At 31.3% G+C, this 16043-nt stretch overlaps 2 protein-coding genes and 1 long non-coding RNA gene across 3 annotated transcripts; 1 reads left to right on the top strand and 2 right to left on the bottom strand.

Moving 5' to 3' along the window:
• Positions 1–104: 104 nt before the first annotated feature.
• Positions 105–2057, bottom strand: LOC124927885. The gene is made up of 5 exons (XR_007098438.1): positions 1910–2057; positions 1379–1459; positions 947–1072; positions 590–853; positions 105–496 (listed from the first exon to the last, which is right to left on the bottom strand). It is a non-coding gene; the product is annotated as an uncharacterized LOC124927885 (long non-coding RNA).
• Positions 2058–2275: 218 nt separating this feature from the next.
• On the bottom strand, positions 2276–4863 carry LOC124925207 (protein NUCLEAR FUSION DEFECTIVE 4-like). The gene is made up of 3 exons (XM_047465177.1): positions 3701–4863; positions 3219–3582; positions 2276–2344 (listed from the first exon to the last, which is right to left on the bottom strand). The coding sequence occupies exons 1-3, from the start codon at positions 4861–4863 to the stop codon at positions 2276–2278; spliced, it is 1596 nt and encodes a 531-aa protein (XP_047321133.1).
• Positions 4864–13100: 8237 nt separating this feature from the next.
• On the top strand, positions 13101–14639 carry LOC124927784. Its single transcript, XM_047468259.1, has 4 exons — positions 13101–13329; positions 13528–13662; positions 13785–13952; positions 14436–14639. The coding sequence occupies exons 1-4, from the start codon at positions 13252–13254 to the stop codon at positions 14535–14537; spliced, it is 483 nt and encodes a 160-aa protein (XP_047324215.1). The 5' UTR covers positions 13101–13251; the 3' UTR covers positions 14538–14639.
• Positions 14640–16043: the final 1404 nt, after the last annotated feature.

The following is a 16043-nucleotide window of genomic DNA, read 5'->3' as shown; positions in this document are numbered from 1 at the left end:
GCTGTGATATTATCTGTAGGTTTTAAATAAATGCTGTCAATTTTGTTAAAATGTTAACCATTAATATTAATAGACTAAAAAAGTTATCATTTTCATAAAATCAATGAACTCACATACATGCTTTCTTCTTCAATAAATAAGAATACAAATTGCTTACATAAAAATAAGTATCAAGTCTTCAAAGTTTTACAGCCAATGATGAATGATAGTGTACCTGTTTTATCCTACAAACATTTTTCAAATTCTAGAGAAGACCAAAGTTCTGTCGGTGTCGTGTGAAGACTAGCGAAACTCGTCATGATTCTCAAAGTCGTCTTCCTCTTCCTCGCTGAATATAGCACTATAAAACACATAAGGGTTATCTATCATTTCTGTCAAGCTTAACTTTCCATCCTTATCCGAATCAGCCTGCAATCATTTCTGTTGTTTTGCATAATAACGCTCTGATGGATGAAGTTTTCCAATGACCGGTACCAATTCAATGTCCGACAAGTATCTACACCAAAAATAATAAGTTTATTATGTAAGATTCTTACGGTTTTAATAACAGCACAATGATGAAAGAAATGAACAAGAAAGATCAGACAACCTGTTTGCGTCCTTATCAAGCTGTGCAAACAACTTTCTGGCAGGGGCCTCTCTTGCATCTTCAGATTCTTGTTACTCAAAATTTACAAGTTTCCTAAAACTGGAGGATACAAAGTTTGAGAGATTTGGCTCTAAATAAATTCAAACTACTGTATGAATAGTGAAAAAATTTATATAATCGAGTCTAGAAGTATCCAGAGTCGAAACTTGCCCCCATCAAACGACCCCTGAGGAAAGACGTAATACAAGCTGTCTTCCAATAACACTGCAAATTAAAGAATGTCACAGACAAATAATGAATCAAGCAAGACTTAACCAATTTGGAAGAAAATAAGGAGTATTCTGGCGGAGATCAAACCTTTTGGCATAGTAATATCATAAGTTAGGCTAATATGAATGTTTGGACAATCTCTGAAATAAGAACCATAGAAGGCCATAATCCATAACCAAGAGCTGTCAATAGCCGACCTCGAGTATCCAAAACCTGTTAAACAAAATATTATCCTTCTAATTGCAACACAAAGACTTCAAATCAACCATTTTACTTCAATTCATGTCAGGCATATTCCATTTTTTTTTACAGAAATTGTTAAATTTATAACGACAGGTTAATGCTTCCTGCCTAAAAGTCTCAAATTGACATATTTTAAGGTAGGTCAACTAACAAATTATCAGAGGACACAAAAGATAGAGATGACAACATAATACAATATTACTATCCATTGCATGATAATCACACATTTGTATTTTGATTAACTCAGCATATACAAAAAAAGAGTTCAAGGCAAACCTAGAGAACCCAATAAGCACAACTCAAGAACCTTGCAACTCCCAGGGCAAACACATAGTGAGCAGTAAAAGGGTCAACAATCTGTGGAGTCAAACACGCAAACAAGAATTAACCTACTCTCTGCAGAACTCAACGATAACAGTAAAAAATTATTGTAAGATCATTCTTGCCTTATATTTTGCATCACCCAGAGCTGAAGAAGAACAGAAACAGCTTCTAAGTATACACAAAATGCATAAAGGACAAACAGCTTCTCAAAATGCTTGTACACTCAAAACCACTCCCCACGCTCAACTCCCACGCCTACCCACGCCCAACGCCCACGCCAACCCCCCACGCCCAACGCCCACCCCCCACGCCCACCCCACGCCACACGCCACACGCCACACGCCACACGCCACACGCCACTAAAACTCTAAAAGTAATCAGGTTTTAAGCATTCAGGTTTGTTCAGGTGAACCCTAACTAAACATTCAGGTTTGTTCGGCATTTAGGAATAGAACGAGAAAGGAAGAATAGAATGTGAAAAACCTGAGGAAGCTCAGCGTCGCCGGGGTTGGCGATCGTCCGGCTGGGGCTTGGGCTCGAGGGGGAGTCGAGTGTTGTCGTGCGCAGCGGATCCCGGCTTGGGAGAAGAAGAAGGGGAAGTGTAACTCGGTCGGGGGAAAGGGAAAGCGGGGAAGAGGAAAAGAAAAGAAAAGAAAAAAAAAAAAAAAAAAAAAAAAAAAAAAAAAAAAAAAAAAAAGTAAAAAGGTTATTAAGGGTAAAATTGGAAAAAATTAAAAAAAAAGGTTAAAAAACAAAAACTTTATTATGGAGGTTAAATATCAAATTTTCCTTCTTTTTAGGGTTATATTATCAAATTTCCCAATTGAAAGAGAAAAGGAAAATGATTTGTTAAATGAAGAAAGACGCCATGGACGCCGGAAATAGGAAGGGCTGTCGAGCATCAACAGCAGCAGCATACTGCGAGAATCGATGAAATCGAAAATGATTGATCATGCATCCGTGGTTCCCTCGTTATCTGTTTGTTATTCAGCCATTCGATCAAAGGTCTGAAACACTCTCTAGTCTCTATCGTATTCTCTCTTTGCCTATTGACAATTTGTATTTTCATATTGACATTTTCTGCCTGCTCGAAGCAAGATCTTTTATTTACCAATTTTAGTATTTTGGGGGTTCTTTATTCTGAATGTATTCGCCAATGGATCAGAAGATTGAACCTTTAAAGTTTATGGGTAAGTGTATTTTTAGTGTTAGGGTCCGTTAAAGTTGAAGGAGAAAGATTTGAATCGAATGACTCCTGTATAGTGCTTCATTTGCACAAAGAAATTTAAGGAAATAGTTTACTGGTTCCTTATCTTCCTCCCTTTGAAGATGTAATTAGGGGAGAAGAATGTGGCAGGGGGGATTCCTTGGACCTTGCATTTTATGTTTTATAACTCCAATCAGTAATACTTGGTTTAGGTAATTGTTAGTGATTCTCGGTTTTGAAGAGTATTTATAGTTAAACACTTAAACATGTAAGCCACACTGCAATGTTGGGCTGGGTTCATTGCTTTCTGGAAGATATATCTTTATTAGGGCTTTGGTATTTTGCAATTTATTTATAAGGAATGAGAAGATCAGTTATTATTGAATACATATATATCTAGCTGAAACAAACATCACTGGTGCAAATTAGTATAGAGGAAGCTGATTAATTTTGAGTCTGTGTTTGTAAAAATGAATTGGAATCATCTGCTGAGAATAAAAATTTGTAGAACCTGACAATATATCAACTCTGATTATTTGTGAAAAATTTCCTAGTTCTAAACTGTAGAATAAATCCTAGGATCACCCCTACGGAGCAAATAGATCCCCAGATGATAAATGTTTCCCGATAGCATTTGAATCCCATGCAGATGCTCTTTCCACTTTCAATATCTTTGTCATATAGGAGGGCAGCTATTTGCCCAAAGAGCAAAGTACCAAATGGAATATTTGTGAGAACAAGATTCTGACTTAATGTGGAGTTTTGATGTTCAAAAATCTCACATGATGTGGCTAAGGTTATTGAATATAAGGCTCCATAGCAGGCTCCTAGAATGACTGTGCTGATGTACAAACTGATGCTACTTTCACTTGTAAGTAAAAAATATGAAGCAGGCATTGGAATCATGATAAACGCAATTAGGGCTGGTTTTGACAACAACCTCCTGTCCCTGAAACACACAAGTTACACAAGTGATGAACTCTAATTCTTATCATTTTTTTTTGTGAAAAAAAATTATGTAATGCTTGTCTTTCCTAAGATTTTGGTCATAGGAGATAAGTTCATACCTTGTATACCAATCAAAAGTAGCTGCAAAGACCCTCCCAAAGAAACTAACCGTTGAAGACAAGACTAACAAAACGGAAGGTGTGTAGCTTTCACGAGATTGAGATATTCGTCCCAAGTTGTTTGTATAAACCAATGCTAGAGTAGTTCCACATGCATTCATCCAGAAGAACAACATAAAATCTGTATTTATTACTGGATTCTTTGTTCCCTGTTCATTTTCCACCTTAGCATCTGCCTCTATCTCGATCTCTTCCTTCTTATCCTTCTCTTTTTGTCCTTCATGTATGATCTCAGCCACTATAACTGGTCTTGTGTCTGAAAGCTGCGTAGATTCTATATTCGATATGGGCATAACTTGAGATTGCCACCTTTTCAATGTGAACCAGCTCAACTTTATAAGTGGTGGTGCTGCTAAAGGTACCACCATCGCCAAGAATAAGATCACCAGACTCAAATGCGGGGAAATGTACCTGAACTTTGATATCATTCCTTCTGTCGACGCATACGCTCCAGTAAATACAGCAACAATGAATGCTGTTGGAAATACCTCTGGTCCTCCCATATGCATAAATTTCTTGCAGCTGACTAAAGGGACAACGGTTATGCCAACAGCTGCTGGAACTATGCAAATCAAGAGGAGATAGGTATCTGTAATTTGAGGAGCATCCCTTCCTTCCATTCCTTCAACTAACAAAGTGTATATCTTTGTTCCCAACAGAGAATAGCAAGACATTAGGGCAGTTATGGTGTTGTAATCACTCTTCAAGTGCTTACGCGCTACTATGTTACAGTAAGTGTTGATCCAACAGATACTATTTCCGGCTAGAAGATTTAGCAAGAGAATGTAAGAGTAAGGGAGGGAAGGGATTTTATGAATGAGATGAAAGTATTGAACACCAAAACCTACTGATTGAAAAATTAACCCGATTAGTAAAATCATCCATGGTTGCATATAGTTAACCATTGTGGTTAAGAACCATCCGGAAATTCTCCCAGTGTCCAGAGCAACCATCAAATAGTTCCGTTGTACCTGAGTCATGTTTAAATGATGTTCAAGTACTGATGAGTAAACAGAGCGGGTGCCACATGTGGCTTGTAGCATTGTTAGCACCATATAGCATGCCCATGAATCTTGGAAATCGGTGTTCGATAATTCACTCATTTTTCTTTTGTTAATTTTTCGGATCAAAATTTTTGTATTCAGTTCGTATTGTATTCCCTTTATATAATGTCTGATGGCAGGCAAGTCATGATGCATGAAAATGGAAAAAATTGAAGTTAAGATGTTCTTTTTACTTGGGGAACCAAAAAATAAAATATTGTTATGTGTAGCCATCAGTTAATTCAGTTAAAAGTTGTTATGCGTCAGTATATGTTTGTGAAAAGTGCTTATAGTTTGTGTCCAGCAAGCAATTTACTCCTCCATGGCTGAGCCACTTTCTCTCATTGTTGGATTGGTAAACTCTTGCACCCATATTGAAAACTGGTGTTTACATGGTTTTTGGCTTCTTTAAATTAGCCTCATTTTCTGATTGTTTGATTCTGGTTGTTTTTTTTTCTCTAAAGTTATCTTTGGATTTTGTAAACTTTGTTTTAGGACTTTACCCAACATAATGGAGCACTTGAAAAAAGTTTGGTAACCCCTTTAACTTCTCCATCAAAATGATCTTCTGTTAGGCTTTCCAAAGCAACTATTTAGATTGTTCCAACTATGATCTGTACGCGTATTTTAGACAGGAATTCAATATTAGAAACCTTTCGTGTCTTTTGGAATTCTGGATTTCCATCTGAAGCAAGGAATCCAGCTGGACCTTCTGCAATCTCGACCTCACATTTAGTAATTAAAACTATCAAGCAAGAACTATTGCGACTATCTGTTTGGTGTGTCGGTTAGATGTGAAGATGAAGATGAATAGGAAGAGGAAGAAGAGACAATTATACTTGGTTTCATGCACATGCTTGTGCATGTGAATGTTCATATTGTTATTGGTTTTCCAAAACTTGATTATGAATTTTATTCATTGCAGATGACCCCCCTTGAACTGGCAAACCCAGCAATAGAAGGCATGCAAACTTAAGGTGATTTTTGCACATCTTTCTGTTTCTGGTGAATGAACATATTTAGATGATTTGTGAAAATTAAATGCCTAGGCTAATAATTTATCATGAGATAGTTACCATAAATGCCCGGAATGTTTTGTCCATAAAAATGGACAAGACAAGAAAGCAACGACCAGGGACGACTCGTATACGAAAACATAGGTAGAGGAAAAGCTGTAATCAATTGTTTGTGAAAATTAGTGAATGTTGTTGTGCCTTGCTGTTGATGTTCTGTTAACTTGAGCACTTGTCTTTATCATTGATTAGAACCCACTAAGCACATTGTTTGGCAAGATTGGCCCACTTTGTTTGTTCACTACACTTTCTTTTCTTTTATTTTATTTTTGTAGAAAATTAAAATTTCATTGAAAACCATATATAGTCTACTCAAGTAGATACATCTCATGAATTTTGAATTTTCATGATTGAATTAGCTAGAGGAACTCAAATAATTTGTCTGGTGTTTAATGAGTTTGTTTAGCCTATGATGGTGAATTATAAGTTACATTTTGATTGGAAGAGAAAGAGGACAAATTAAGATATGTAGCTGTCAAATAGACTGCACGCACGGGAAGGGCCATATAGAAAACAGCAAATTAATTAAGTTTATTATAAGTTACGAGGCTTTAATATATACCCACTTGTTTGTTACAAGTAACATATTATGTGTGGAGATTTATGGAAACTGGTTTGTGTCATTTGGTAGAGAGAGTTTCGTGTATGTCCTTGTTGAAAATGACCCTTCTCTTCTAATGTCCTTACTTCTTTGCTTGATTGCATACATAATAATTTTAAAGGCTGGTTTGGTTTTCTGGATTCTAAGACACATGGGATGTTGTGTTTCTTTTTTCATTATTTACAGAGGCTGTAAAAAGTTCATATATTTAGAATATGTTATTATTAGGCTAATTTCTTTATTGCCTATTTAAACTCTTTTGTAAATTCTAGTTTGTTAACCACTTGAATGACATTCTTATTTAGTTTCCATCTTTTTCTCTTCCTTCTCTCTAGTTGATTTGATATCAGAGTGGTTGTATAGATTCAATGGGAAGAAATGATGTGGGGATATGCATAACCTAATATTGTTAAACCTACATATAATATTATGGCTGATTTTGATGCCAAAAATCTGATTTGGCTAACAAAATACACCTTGTATTATAGTAATGTGATTCAAGGGCGAAACTAGGATAAAAACTGTTCACAAAACTACTCTCACTGCAATGATAATAATATCAAGCAAAATCTACTTGTGTCACTTAGTTTTATATATATAAAAAAATATTGGGTCACCCGGGCTACAACCCAAATAGCCTTATAAGTAGATCTATCCTTGGTGTCACTCCACTTTTGAGTGACATGAGATGAGTTGGTTCTAACCACATCTATATTGAGCACAAATTCAAAACTTTTGTTTTTGAAAGAGGAAGCATGCCTTGTCCAATTACATGGCACTTTGTGTAGTCTATGAAATTTTAAAATGTCTATTATGTATTGTATAGTCCACTCCCATTCGTTAAAATTGTGATGTGTGAACTGCTTGTAAAAGAGATGTGTTTGCAACTCTACGACGGTAATCATCAAAATCGACCTGTTATCAGCGTCCCCACAAAAAAAAATGTCATTGGAAGATACAATGTCGGAGAAGCTGAACAGAGAACCAATGCAGGCTCCTCCTTGTCCATTATCCCCATTATCCTGCAGAGAATAATGTCTTGTCTATTCTTTCCAGTGTTCTAAACGGCGGTAGGCGGTGGCGGAGCGGTAAGTGACTGCCTACTGCCTCGGGTGCCTAGGCGGTGCCTAAGCGGTGCCTAGGCGGTTGAATATAAATATAATAAAAATATTCTATAATTATCATTTTACTAAAAAGTCAAATTAATATTCTCTAACATAGTAACATCTAACAAAAATAAGTATGTAGACGAGCTGAAAAAGAGATAGATGATTAGATGATCGAAGAATATATGTAAATGATCAAGGAGGTGAGGTGAATGAGATAAGAAACGAAAAAGAAGAAGATAAATGAATTGGAATGTAAAGAGTCATTTCAAAGAGTTTTTTTTATTGAATATATATATATATATATATATTAATATTAGTAATTAATTAATTAAAAATAATAAATAATTAAATAATCTGACCGCCTCATGTATAGGCGGAGCGGTATTGGACCGCCTACCGCCTAGGCGCCGCCTAGGCGGCCGCCTCGACCGCCATTTAGAACACTGATTCTTTCCATGACTGGTTTATCCTTACTATGAATATGTTTGCTGACCTCAAATTCACAATTTTTAATGTTAGAATATGTTATTAATGGCCCTTAGTGTTATAAACTCATTTCTTTATTGTCTATTTTAACCTTTTTGTAAACTATATTTTGTTAACTACTTGATGATATTATTTGATTAACCTCCATTCTCTTCTTTTTTTTGCATAGTTATAAGTAGCCTATCAATTGAAATAGAAATGACATGCCTATCATTTGAAATCCTTTGATAAGGACCAATTAGATTTAGATATGACTTCCACCATTTGTTTTTGTTCAATGTTGGTTTTATTTACTTTTGTTCGTCTGAACAAAGTTGATAATAATTCAAGCAAAACAATGACAATAACATACATTCTTACCCGTTGAGCCGAAGAGAGTTCAACGTCACTAAAAAAATTATTATTTAAATTTAAGTTTCTCGAGAAGATCCTCATCGGGTGAGGTTACGCTCAAAGTTTTTATAGCATTGCTAGTTTTACTTTGCATTACTAATTTGAGAAGTTAGGCACAATACTACTAATTATTTTATACCAAAACGCGTCTTACATCATTTTTGTTTTGTTTCGAATGACTTAGACATATGATGTGCTAAAATTAAAAAAATGTATATGCTTGAAATAGTTATTTTGATGCACAATAGAGACAGTTATTGCCAACTTTACAAATTGGATAATTTTGTATGTATATTGGCATATAATTGCATGTGAATGTACCTTCCCTAAGTAATGCACCTCACGTGAGTTTTTGCTTTGCATATAATATCAAAAATTAAAATCATTATATTCCCATACCAACAAATCCATCTGCAATAAGATAACTTATATTAATTAGTTAACAGGAAACAATAACCCAGTTTTTATTAATTATTACATTCTCTTTCATTAGTTACAACAATTTATTATTATTATTATCATTACATTCTCTTTCAATAAAATAAAAGGGAATATTGATGCAAAAATAAAAATAAAATCAAGGTTTTAAACAGGATATCAAATACACAACCTTAGACATATATCATATATGTCTAATAATAAATTTAATGAACTAATTAATATTTTGGACATGTGATTAAGAAAGAGCTAATTAATTAAAATATTTAGGGAAGAATCTTCTTCTACGTATACATCTCCCATTTTATGGCAGCCAAATGAATCTCTCCACACGGCACCCAATATTAATCACACAAAACAAGTAAAAATAAACAATAATAATAAACCTACTGTAAAGTCTATTGTAACCTTGTATTTAATCATAATTTCTTTTAAAATAAAATTAAAAAATAGGATATTGGTCTTATTTTTTTATTTATTTAAGAAGCTAAAAACGAATTCTACTTACATTTATAACTCTTATTTCAATTTAAAATATTTTTAATAAAAATGAAACACATCATCTTTAATTTTTTGACACGAAACTTATCATTTGAACCAGCTACATCCTACTAATGTGTTTGATGTTGATATCACATTCACAATCTCGTTAATACTATTTAAACATACATTTTTTTAATATATGTGAGAAATTGTTTATAATTTTTTTTTAGATATAATTAGGTTTAATTTCCACTTGAATAATTAATTATATTCAAATAAATTTAAAAAATGACAATTAAAATATAATTTTGAATGCAATAAATCTTTTTTTATATATAAATGAGATATAATATTTCGCAAAATTTATAATTCAGAATTTATTAACACCTTATAATTATACTTGAACTCTAGGTTTTGTTTTCTTTGTATTTATGTACGTACACCAAACTTCTTTAATTTAATATATATGTTATTAATCTAACGAGGGGCATATATACAATAATTGAGTCTCATTACACGAATTGTTACTTGTGATTTGTCATATTACTAATATTTTTGAGACTCTTCGACTATTGTTGTGTATATTTTGGAATTTTAGGTCATATCTTAGCTACGATTTTTTGGGTTAACTAGTGTGACACCTTCGTATCCAAAAGAGGTGGATGATCTTAATTGTTTTTTGATTCATGGATGATTTGGATCGAACTTAACATATATAAGGACTTTCTTGAACAGTTCTCAGTCACCTCATCGTGATATTGAGTTATATATATACATTCTCGATACACATATATGTTCAATTTATATATAGTACTTTTAAGTAAACCATTCTTGCTATTAGACCATCATATATAGAACCAAAATTGGATTGATCTATTCAACACTAGCTCTCGTGAGGAATGCATAGAGAGAAAAAAGAAAGAAAAAGAAAAAAAAAAGAAGAAGAATATTATGTTTGGGGGATAACCAATTTGTGAAGTTGTTTGATTGTGATGATTAAAATGCTATGGGCACACATGTGAATAGGTGGTACATATATAATGCTTGTCCTTGGGGAATAAAGACAACATTGTTAAGGCTTATACTTACATGCATATATCAAATACATACATTATTATCTATGTTGTTGATATCTCTATCTTCTTGTTTGTTTTCTCTAATATTGACTCGTGATGATTTCTTCACATTCATTTTTGTCAACTTCTTTTACAATTTTCACTATAAATGGAATCAACCCTTTTCACAACGTCTCTTTTTTGTCGTGTCGTCGGTATAGATTATATATAATATATATATTTGGTCCCAATTATATTCTGCAGAGAAATCGAACTAATTCAGCATGCAAACTATAAATATAATTATATATACTTAATTGATCATCTAATTAATTATAGGTATTAATAGTTAAATGATTATATATGCATGAATATTGTTGATTTTCTCATTATTGCCTGGCGTCTTACACCACATTGTAGGCAACACAAATATAGCGACGGTAAAAATACCGATGTTGATGTTAATGCTCCGGTAAATATTTGTAACCAAAATGAATGAGATGCAATTCCATTTTTGTATTAATCTAAAATTTTATCACAACAAAAATATTTATATTAACTTATAATATTAATAGTCATTTGCATAAAAAAGAAAGAGATTATATAAACTTATAATTAAGCATTCACACTTTAATTTTATGTGTAAGATCATTCATTATAAGTATCCCAATAAATAGTATAAACCGGCATTTAATACATTGAAATAAATCATTCGCACAAAAAAGTCTTAGGTTGAAGTAGATTTCATTAAAATTTGTGTAGTTGTATTTAAACAATTCTAATCATTTATTATTATTATTATTATTATAATATTGAGTTGTGTTTATCTTCTTTAAAAAAAATATATATCATGAATCAATATAATTAAACTGGACAAGTAACCATAAATGAATGAATATAACATGTTCTTACACTATGAAGGATAATATAATATTTAGTGAACATAAAATTGAATAAAATATTTAAAGTGATAATTAAAACTATATATATTGAGAATAAAAATTTGAATATATATATAAGAAAACACGTGAAGGGGGAGAGATAGAGAGAGGGATAGATCAAAATTCCCCCGTGAGGAGTGTTTGGATTCATCCAAAATTCACAACTCTAAACATCCATTTTGACGCTTCCTCCGCTCTTTTCGATAAACATTATTATTATTATTTTTTTTATTATTTTCTATCACAAATATTTATAATTAATAATCTTCCCCCAAATATTAATTACACAATTTAATTTTTGCAACAGTTGTTTTGTTATCATTTTTATAACATATATATATATATATATATATATATATATATATATATATAACAACAATTATATATTATTTAAATTTAGATTTGAGATAACATAATTAAAAATAATTATATATATATATATATAATTTTGAGACATATATGTACAAAATGCCCTCCCTCCCAACCCATAATGATCACGAGCTTACGATTCCTTCTCTCTCCCAGCTGTGCATGCATGTCACTCTCCACATCCTTTTCCACCTTTCCCATTTTACCCTTTTGTCTTTATTTTCTTTATTTCTATTTCCTTATTTATTTTTTCAACCTTTAATTTGTATTATCAAGCTTTTACATATACATATATCATTATTATCTATTATTGATATAATATAGGTTCATGTTTTTTGAAATATGTTTTCCTTAGAGGACTTATGTTATAATATATAATTAATCATGATTACTATCCGAATGCATGCATGATCAATATTAGGATTGATTGTTAATTATTATTTCATGATTGAGATCGATATGTAATTATTTTGTTTGGTTTTTCTATAGCTGATTTGATCTTTGCACTCTAATTTAGTTTTTCTTTTAATTGATGAACACTAAATGTGAAAGTCATTTTTATAAATTATTTAAATTAATAATTTTATAAAATATCTCACAAAAATAAAATAAAATAAAATAAAATGGTTTTAGGATGTTAGCGATATTCTCATGACCACATTATTAATGAAATAGTTTCAACCACAAAAAAAAAAGTATTTACAAAAATGAGAATGTAACTAAAGAATACTTCAATATCTAATTAGAATGTCTAAATCATAGAAGTTGAGATCAACTTGAATTTCGAGCATAAATATTGAACTTAATTTGTTCCATTTTTTCTGTTGTATTTTACGTCGCGCAAACTTTTGCATCTGTTAATCTAACTTGTATTTAGTTGTATTTGTTTTTTCTCTGCCCTTCTTAAAATAACGCCAATTCTTTTTCTTTTTTATGATTAATCTCATCATCATCGTTCTTTCTTCCAAATGTTGGAATCCAGTTTTCATTGTCACAAATCACCCTAGCTCCCCAAATACATGTGGTTAATGAAAAGGGTAAAGATTTCAATTTATTTATTTATTTATCTAGATTGCTTATAAAATGGATTTTCAAATTTAGCTTTCATGCATCATCTTTGTCTTAAACAGTTTTCATCATTGTCAAAGTTTTTATCTTTTGAAAAACAATTCAAACCAACTTTATAAATAATTAAGACAATAAAGGAGTCCTACTTGGTTTAATTTGGAGGAAATAAATATTGTAAGAATATTTCTACTCCACTTGCAAATTTAGACAATTATTCTTGAAAAGGGTAATATAGTAAATTCTAAAACATGAGAACAATATATGTTGTAGAAGAAGTTGTAAGAGAAGCAAACAAAGTGATGATATGGATGCAAGACCTCATATCAACCCCCCCTTTTCCTCTTCCTCTTCTTCTTTAAGCTAATTACAGACTCAAGAACACAAACCCTATATATATAGTATACTCAAGATCATCAGAGGAAGAATTCGTATATGGTTTCCATGGAGAACAAGAAAGGAGGCCTGCATGAACAGCTTCAATTACTTCGTTCCATTACAAACTCTCATGCAGTAATTAATTTCCCACTTTTTAGTGTTTTTCTTGTCGATGATGATTGTTTTTGATTAACTTATATGATAACTACTTGGTATATTGATGTGGGTTATTGAAAAATATAGATTGATAGATCAAATGGATTTGGTATTGCTCTATTTACATTAGAGAAGTTTTAATTAGTACTTTGGTTAATTATCTATTAATTTGGACAGGCGAGTAAGACATCCATTGTGGCCGGGGCAGCGAAATATATTAAGGATTTGAAGCAAAAGGTCGAAGTGCTAAGTGAAGACATCGCCGAGGGTAGCCACGCACCCGAGAGTTATAAACGAAACTCGTGCCCAATGGTATTAATATAAACTCACGCGTCCATTGATTAGTCAAGAGGCTTATATTTTCCTAGCTAGTAATTGAATTGTCTGCTTCTTTTCTTATAAAAATTTCAATAATTTGTATGAAAAAATCACAGGTAACTGTGAACACCTTAGAAAAAGGATTCCTAATTCATGTATTTTCGGAGGAAAGTTGCCCGGGGCTGCTCGTATTCGTACTTGGATCTTTTGAAGACATAGGGCTTACTGTTCTTGAAGCTAGGGTTTCTTGTACAAGTAACTTCCAATTGGAAGCCATTGGAGTGGTAAGTTAGATTTGAGACTAATCTTCTTTTTTCTTTTTAAAGAATCAACTTTTCAATAATCCACCGTCCATGCGAAAGTTTCGCATAAGATTGGATTGAATAAACGAAAAACAGACAAAGTTAACTTGAATTAGATATATATAAAACATTATTGAAATCCTCAAAGTCACAAAAAAGTACTAATAATGTTTTTGTACAGAAAAAGAGTTGAGGTGGAATTGAAGTTTTGATTAACACAATTTAAGAACTAACTCAATTATTGTAACATATAGCATTGTTAATTTGATTACACACATATATTATCTTCATATATGATTTATAATTAAGTAGATGATTTATCAATGAGAGGTATAAAGTACCTTTCTTATTTTATCATCAAGTCTACAAATTAGTTGTCACAGTCACGTGCATTAATTATGTAAAGAGATTTGCTACAAATAAAAAAAAAAAATTCTTGAAATAGATAATGTTTAACTTTTGCAGAGTGAAGAAAATGGAGAAATTACGGATGCCCAAATGGTAAAAGATGCAGTTTCAAAAGCCATTAACAACTGGAATGAAAGTGCTAGTGAAGATCGAGACTAAATCATCAAATCCCATCTTTTATATATATACTACTTCATGCACGGAAAACCCTAATTTTTTTATTATGCAAAATGTCATGTTTAAGAAGATTAATTAATTAATTAATTAATTAGTTTTGGGTTATAATAATTATTTTGATGGAAAATTAATACTAACTATATAGCTAGCTAGCTAGCTAGCTGCAAAATAATTAATTATATATAGAAATGATAGATGGATGATGTTTAATTAATTTGATGTAAAATATTGAATAGTTAGAAAAATCCTAGGATATATATTTATTAACCTGGAAATTACTTATAATACTGGTCCCAATTCGTACAGGCTAATCTTTTGTACTATGCATAACATAGGGTTAGGGTAAGTCACTTTCGTGGTCTATTTCTTGACTTGTATTAATTGACTTCAAGATCATGCATAGGGTAAGTCATCCGTTCTTTTCTTTTATTTCATTTTTTCTTATTTATATATGATACAGTAAGTGTTACACGTTTATTTTAGTCTAATGAAAAATCACTTTAGAAAGAAAAAGAAATAGCAGACCCCAAAGTGATCAATATTAGATCGATGCAATGCCGACCCTATGTTAAGGTTAGTTTGGCGACTGCCTAATCACATGGGCACCAAGTAAAAAAAATAGGTCACTATGCGTTAATATATCATTTAATCAATTAAATTATGTTATTTTGTATTAAAAATAATACAAACTTATTATATTTATTTAATATATAGAACATAAAAAAAAATATGAATAAATTCTTTTTTGTTTAGGGCACCTCAATCCTCATGGTCGATATTGGATCGATGAATTCCCTCTTCTAGCTAGTCTATATATCGGAAAAAAATGTAAATATTGTCCCCTCCGTCTCACTTGAGACTGAAGTTGCAGGCTATGTGTCTAACCTACGAGAATTAATCGTACTCCAAATAGACATCGAACTCAATCTTCTCAAATAAATAAAAAATTATTAGTGAAGATGAGAGCTCTTTTTAGGTATCAGAAACTAAGATGAAATGGACATGCATATGTTTAGATGCCATAGAAGGAAAAAATTTGGTTTATTTTTTTTATATTGAAAACATATAATAAAAATAAAAATTTTGTGTTTAAATTAATAAAAAATTAATTTATTACAATTGGTTAAATTATATAATAATTGAGAATATTGTTAGAGAATACTTTTGAAATATATTTATTTATTTTGAAGTTATAACAAACATACAAAATAAGAATAAAAAAGGTAACAAATATACTATTTTTTTTTTTAAATATTTAAATATAACTTTACATCTCACACAATAAAGTGTTTAGGTAAGAACACTTTATTAAACTTTGAGTTACTAGTGGATTAAGTTAGTTTGTAAACTTTACAAAATATTTTTTAAGTTTTTATTTTTATTTTTGTTTATTTTATAATTATAATTTATTTTAAATAATATTTTTAACTTCAATTATCTTATAATTATAAAATAATATTAATCAAAATAAATTTAAATTAACATTTA

Source organism: Impatiens glandulifera, chromosome 2, assembly GCF_907164915.1.
Source record: "Impatiens glandulifera chromosome 2, dImpGla2.1, whole genome shotgun sequence".
Lineage (NCBI taxonomy): Eukaryota > Viridiplantae > Streptophyta > Magnoliopsida > Ericales > Balsaminaceae > Impatiens > Impatiens glandulifera.
The sequence above is the reverse complement of the archived record's forward strand: the minus strand, read 5'-3'. Positions and strand labels throughout refer to the sequence as shown.

What these genes read in the sequence shown, in the direction of transcription:
- LOC124925207 (XM_047465177.1), bottom strand. Translation starts at nt 4,863, where the DNA reads ATGAGTGAATTATCGAACACCGATTTCCAAGATTCATGGGCATGCTAT. An exon ending in ACTTTTGATTGGTATACAAG is followed by an intron (nt 3,583 to 3,700) that starts GTATGAACTTAT and finishes TGTGTGTTTCAG; the next exon opens with GGACAGGAGGTTGTTGTCAA. An exon ending in GATCTATTTGCTCCGTAGGG is followed by an intron (nt 2,345 to 3,218) that starts GTGATCCTAGGA and finishes CGATTCTCGCAG; the next exon opens with TATGCTGCTGCTGTTGATGC.
- LOC124927784 (XM_047468259.1), top strand. Translation starts at nt 13,252, where the DNA reads ATGGTTTCCATGGAGAACAAGAAAGGAGGCCTGCATGAACAGCTTCAA. An exon ending in AACGAAACTCGTGCCCAATG is followed by an intron (nt 13,663 to 13,784) that starts GTATTAATATAA and finishes AAAAAATCACAG; the next exon opens with GTAACTGTGAACACCTTAGA. An exon ending in AATTGGAAGCCATTGGAGTG is followed by an intron (nt 13,953 to 14,435) that starts GTAAGTTAGATT and finishes TAACTTTTGCAG; the next exon opens with AGTGAAGAAAATGGAGAAAT.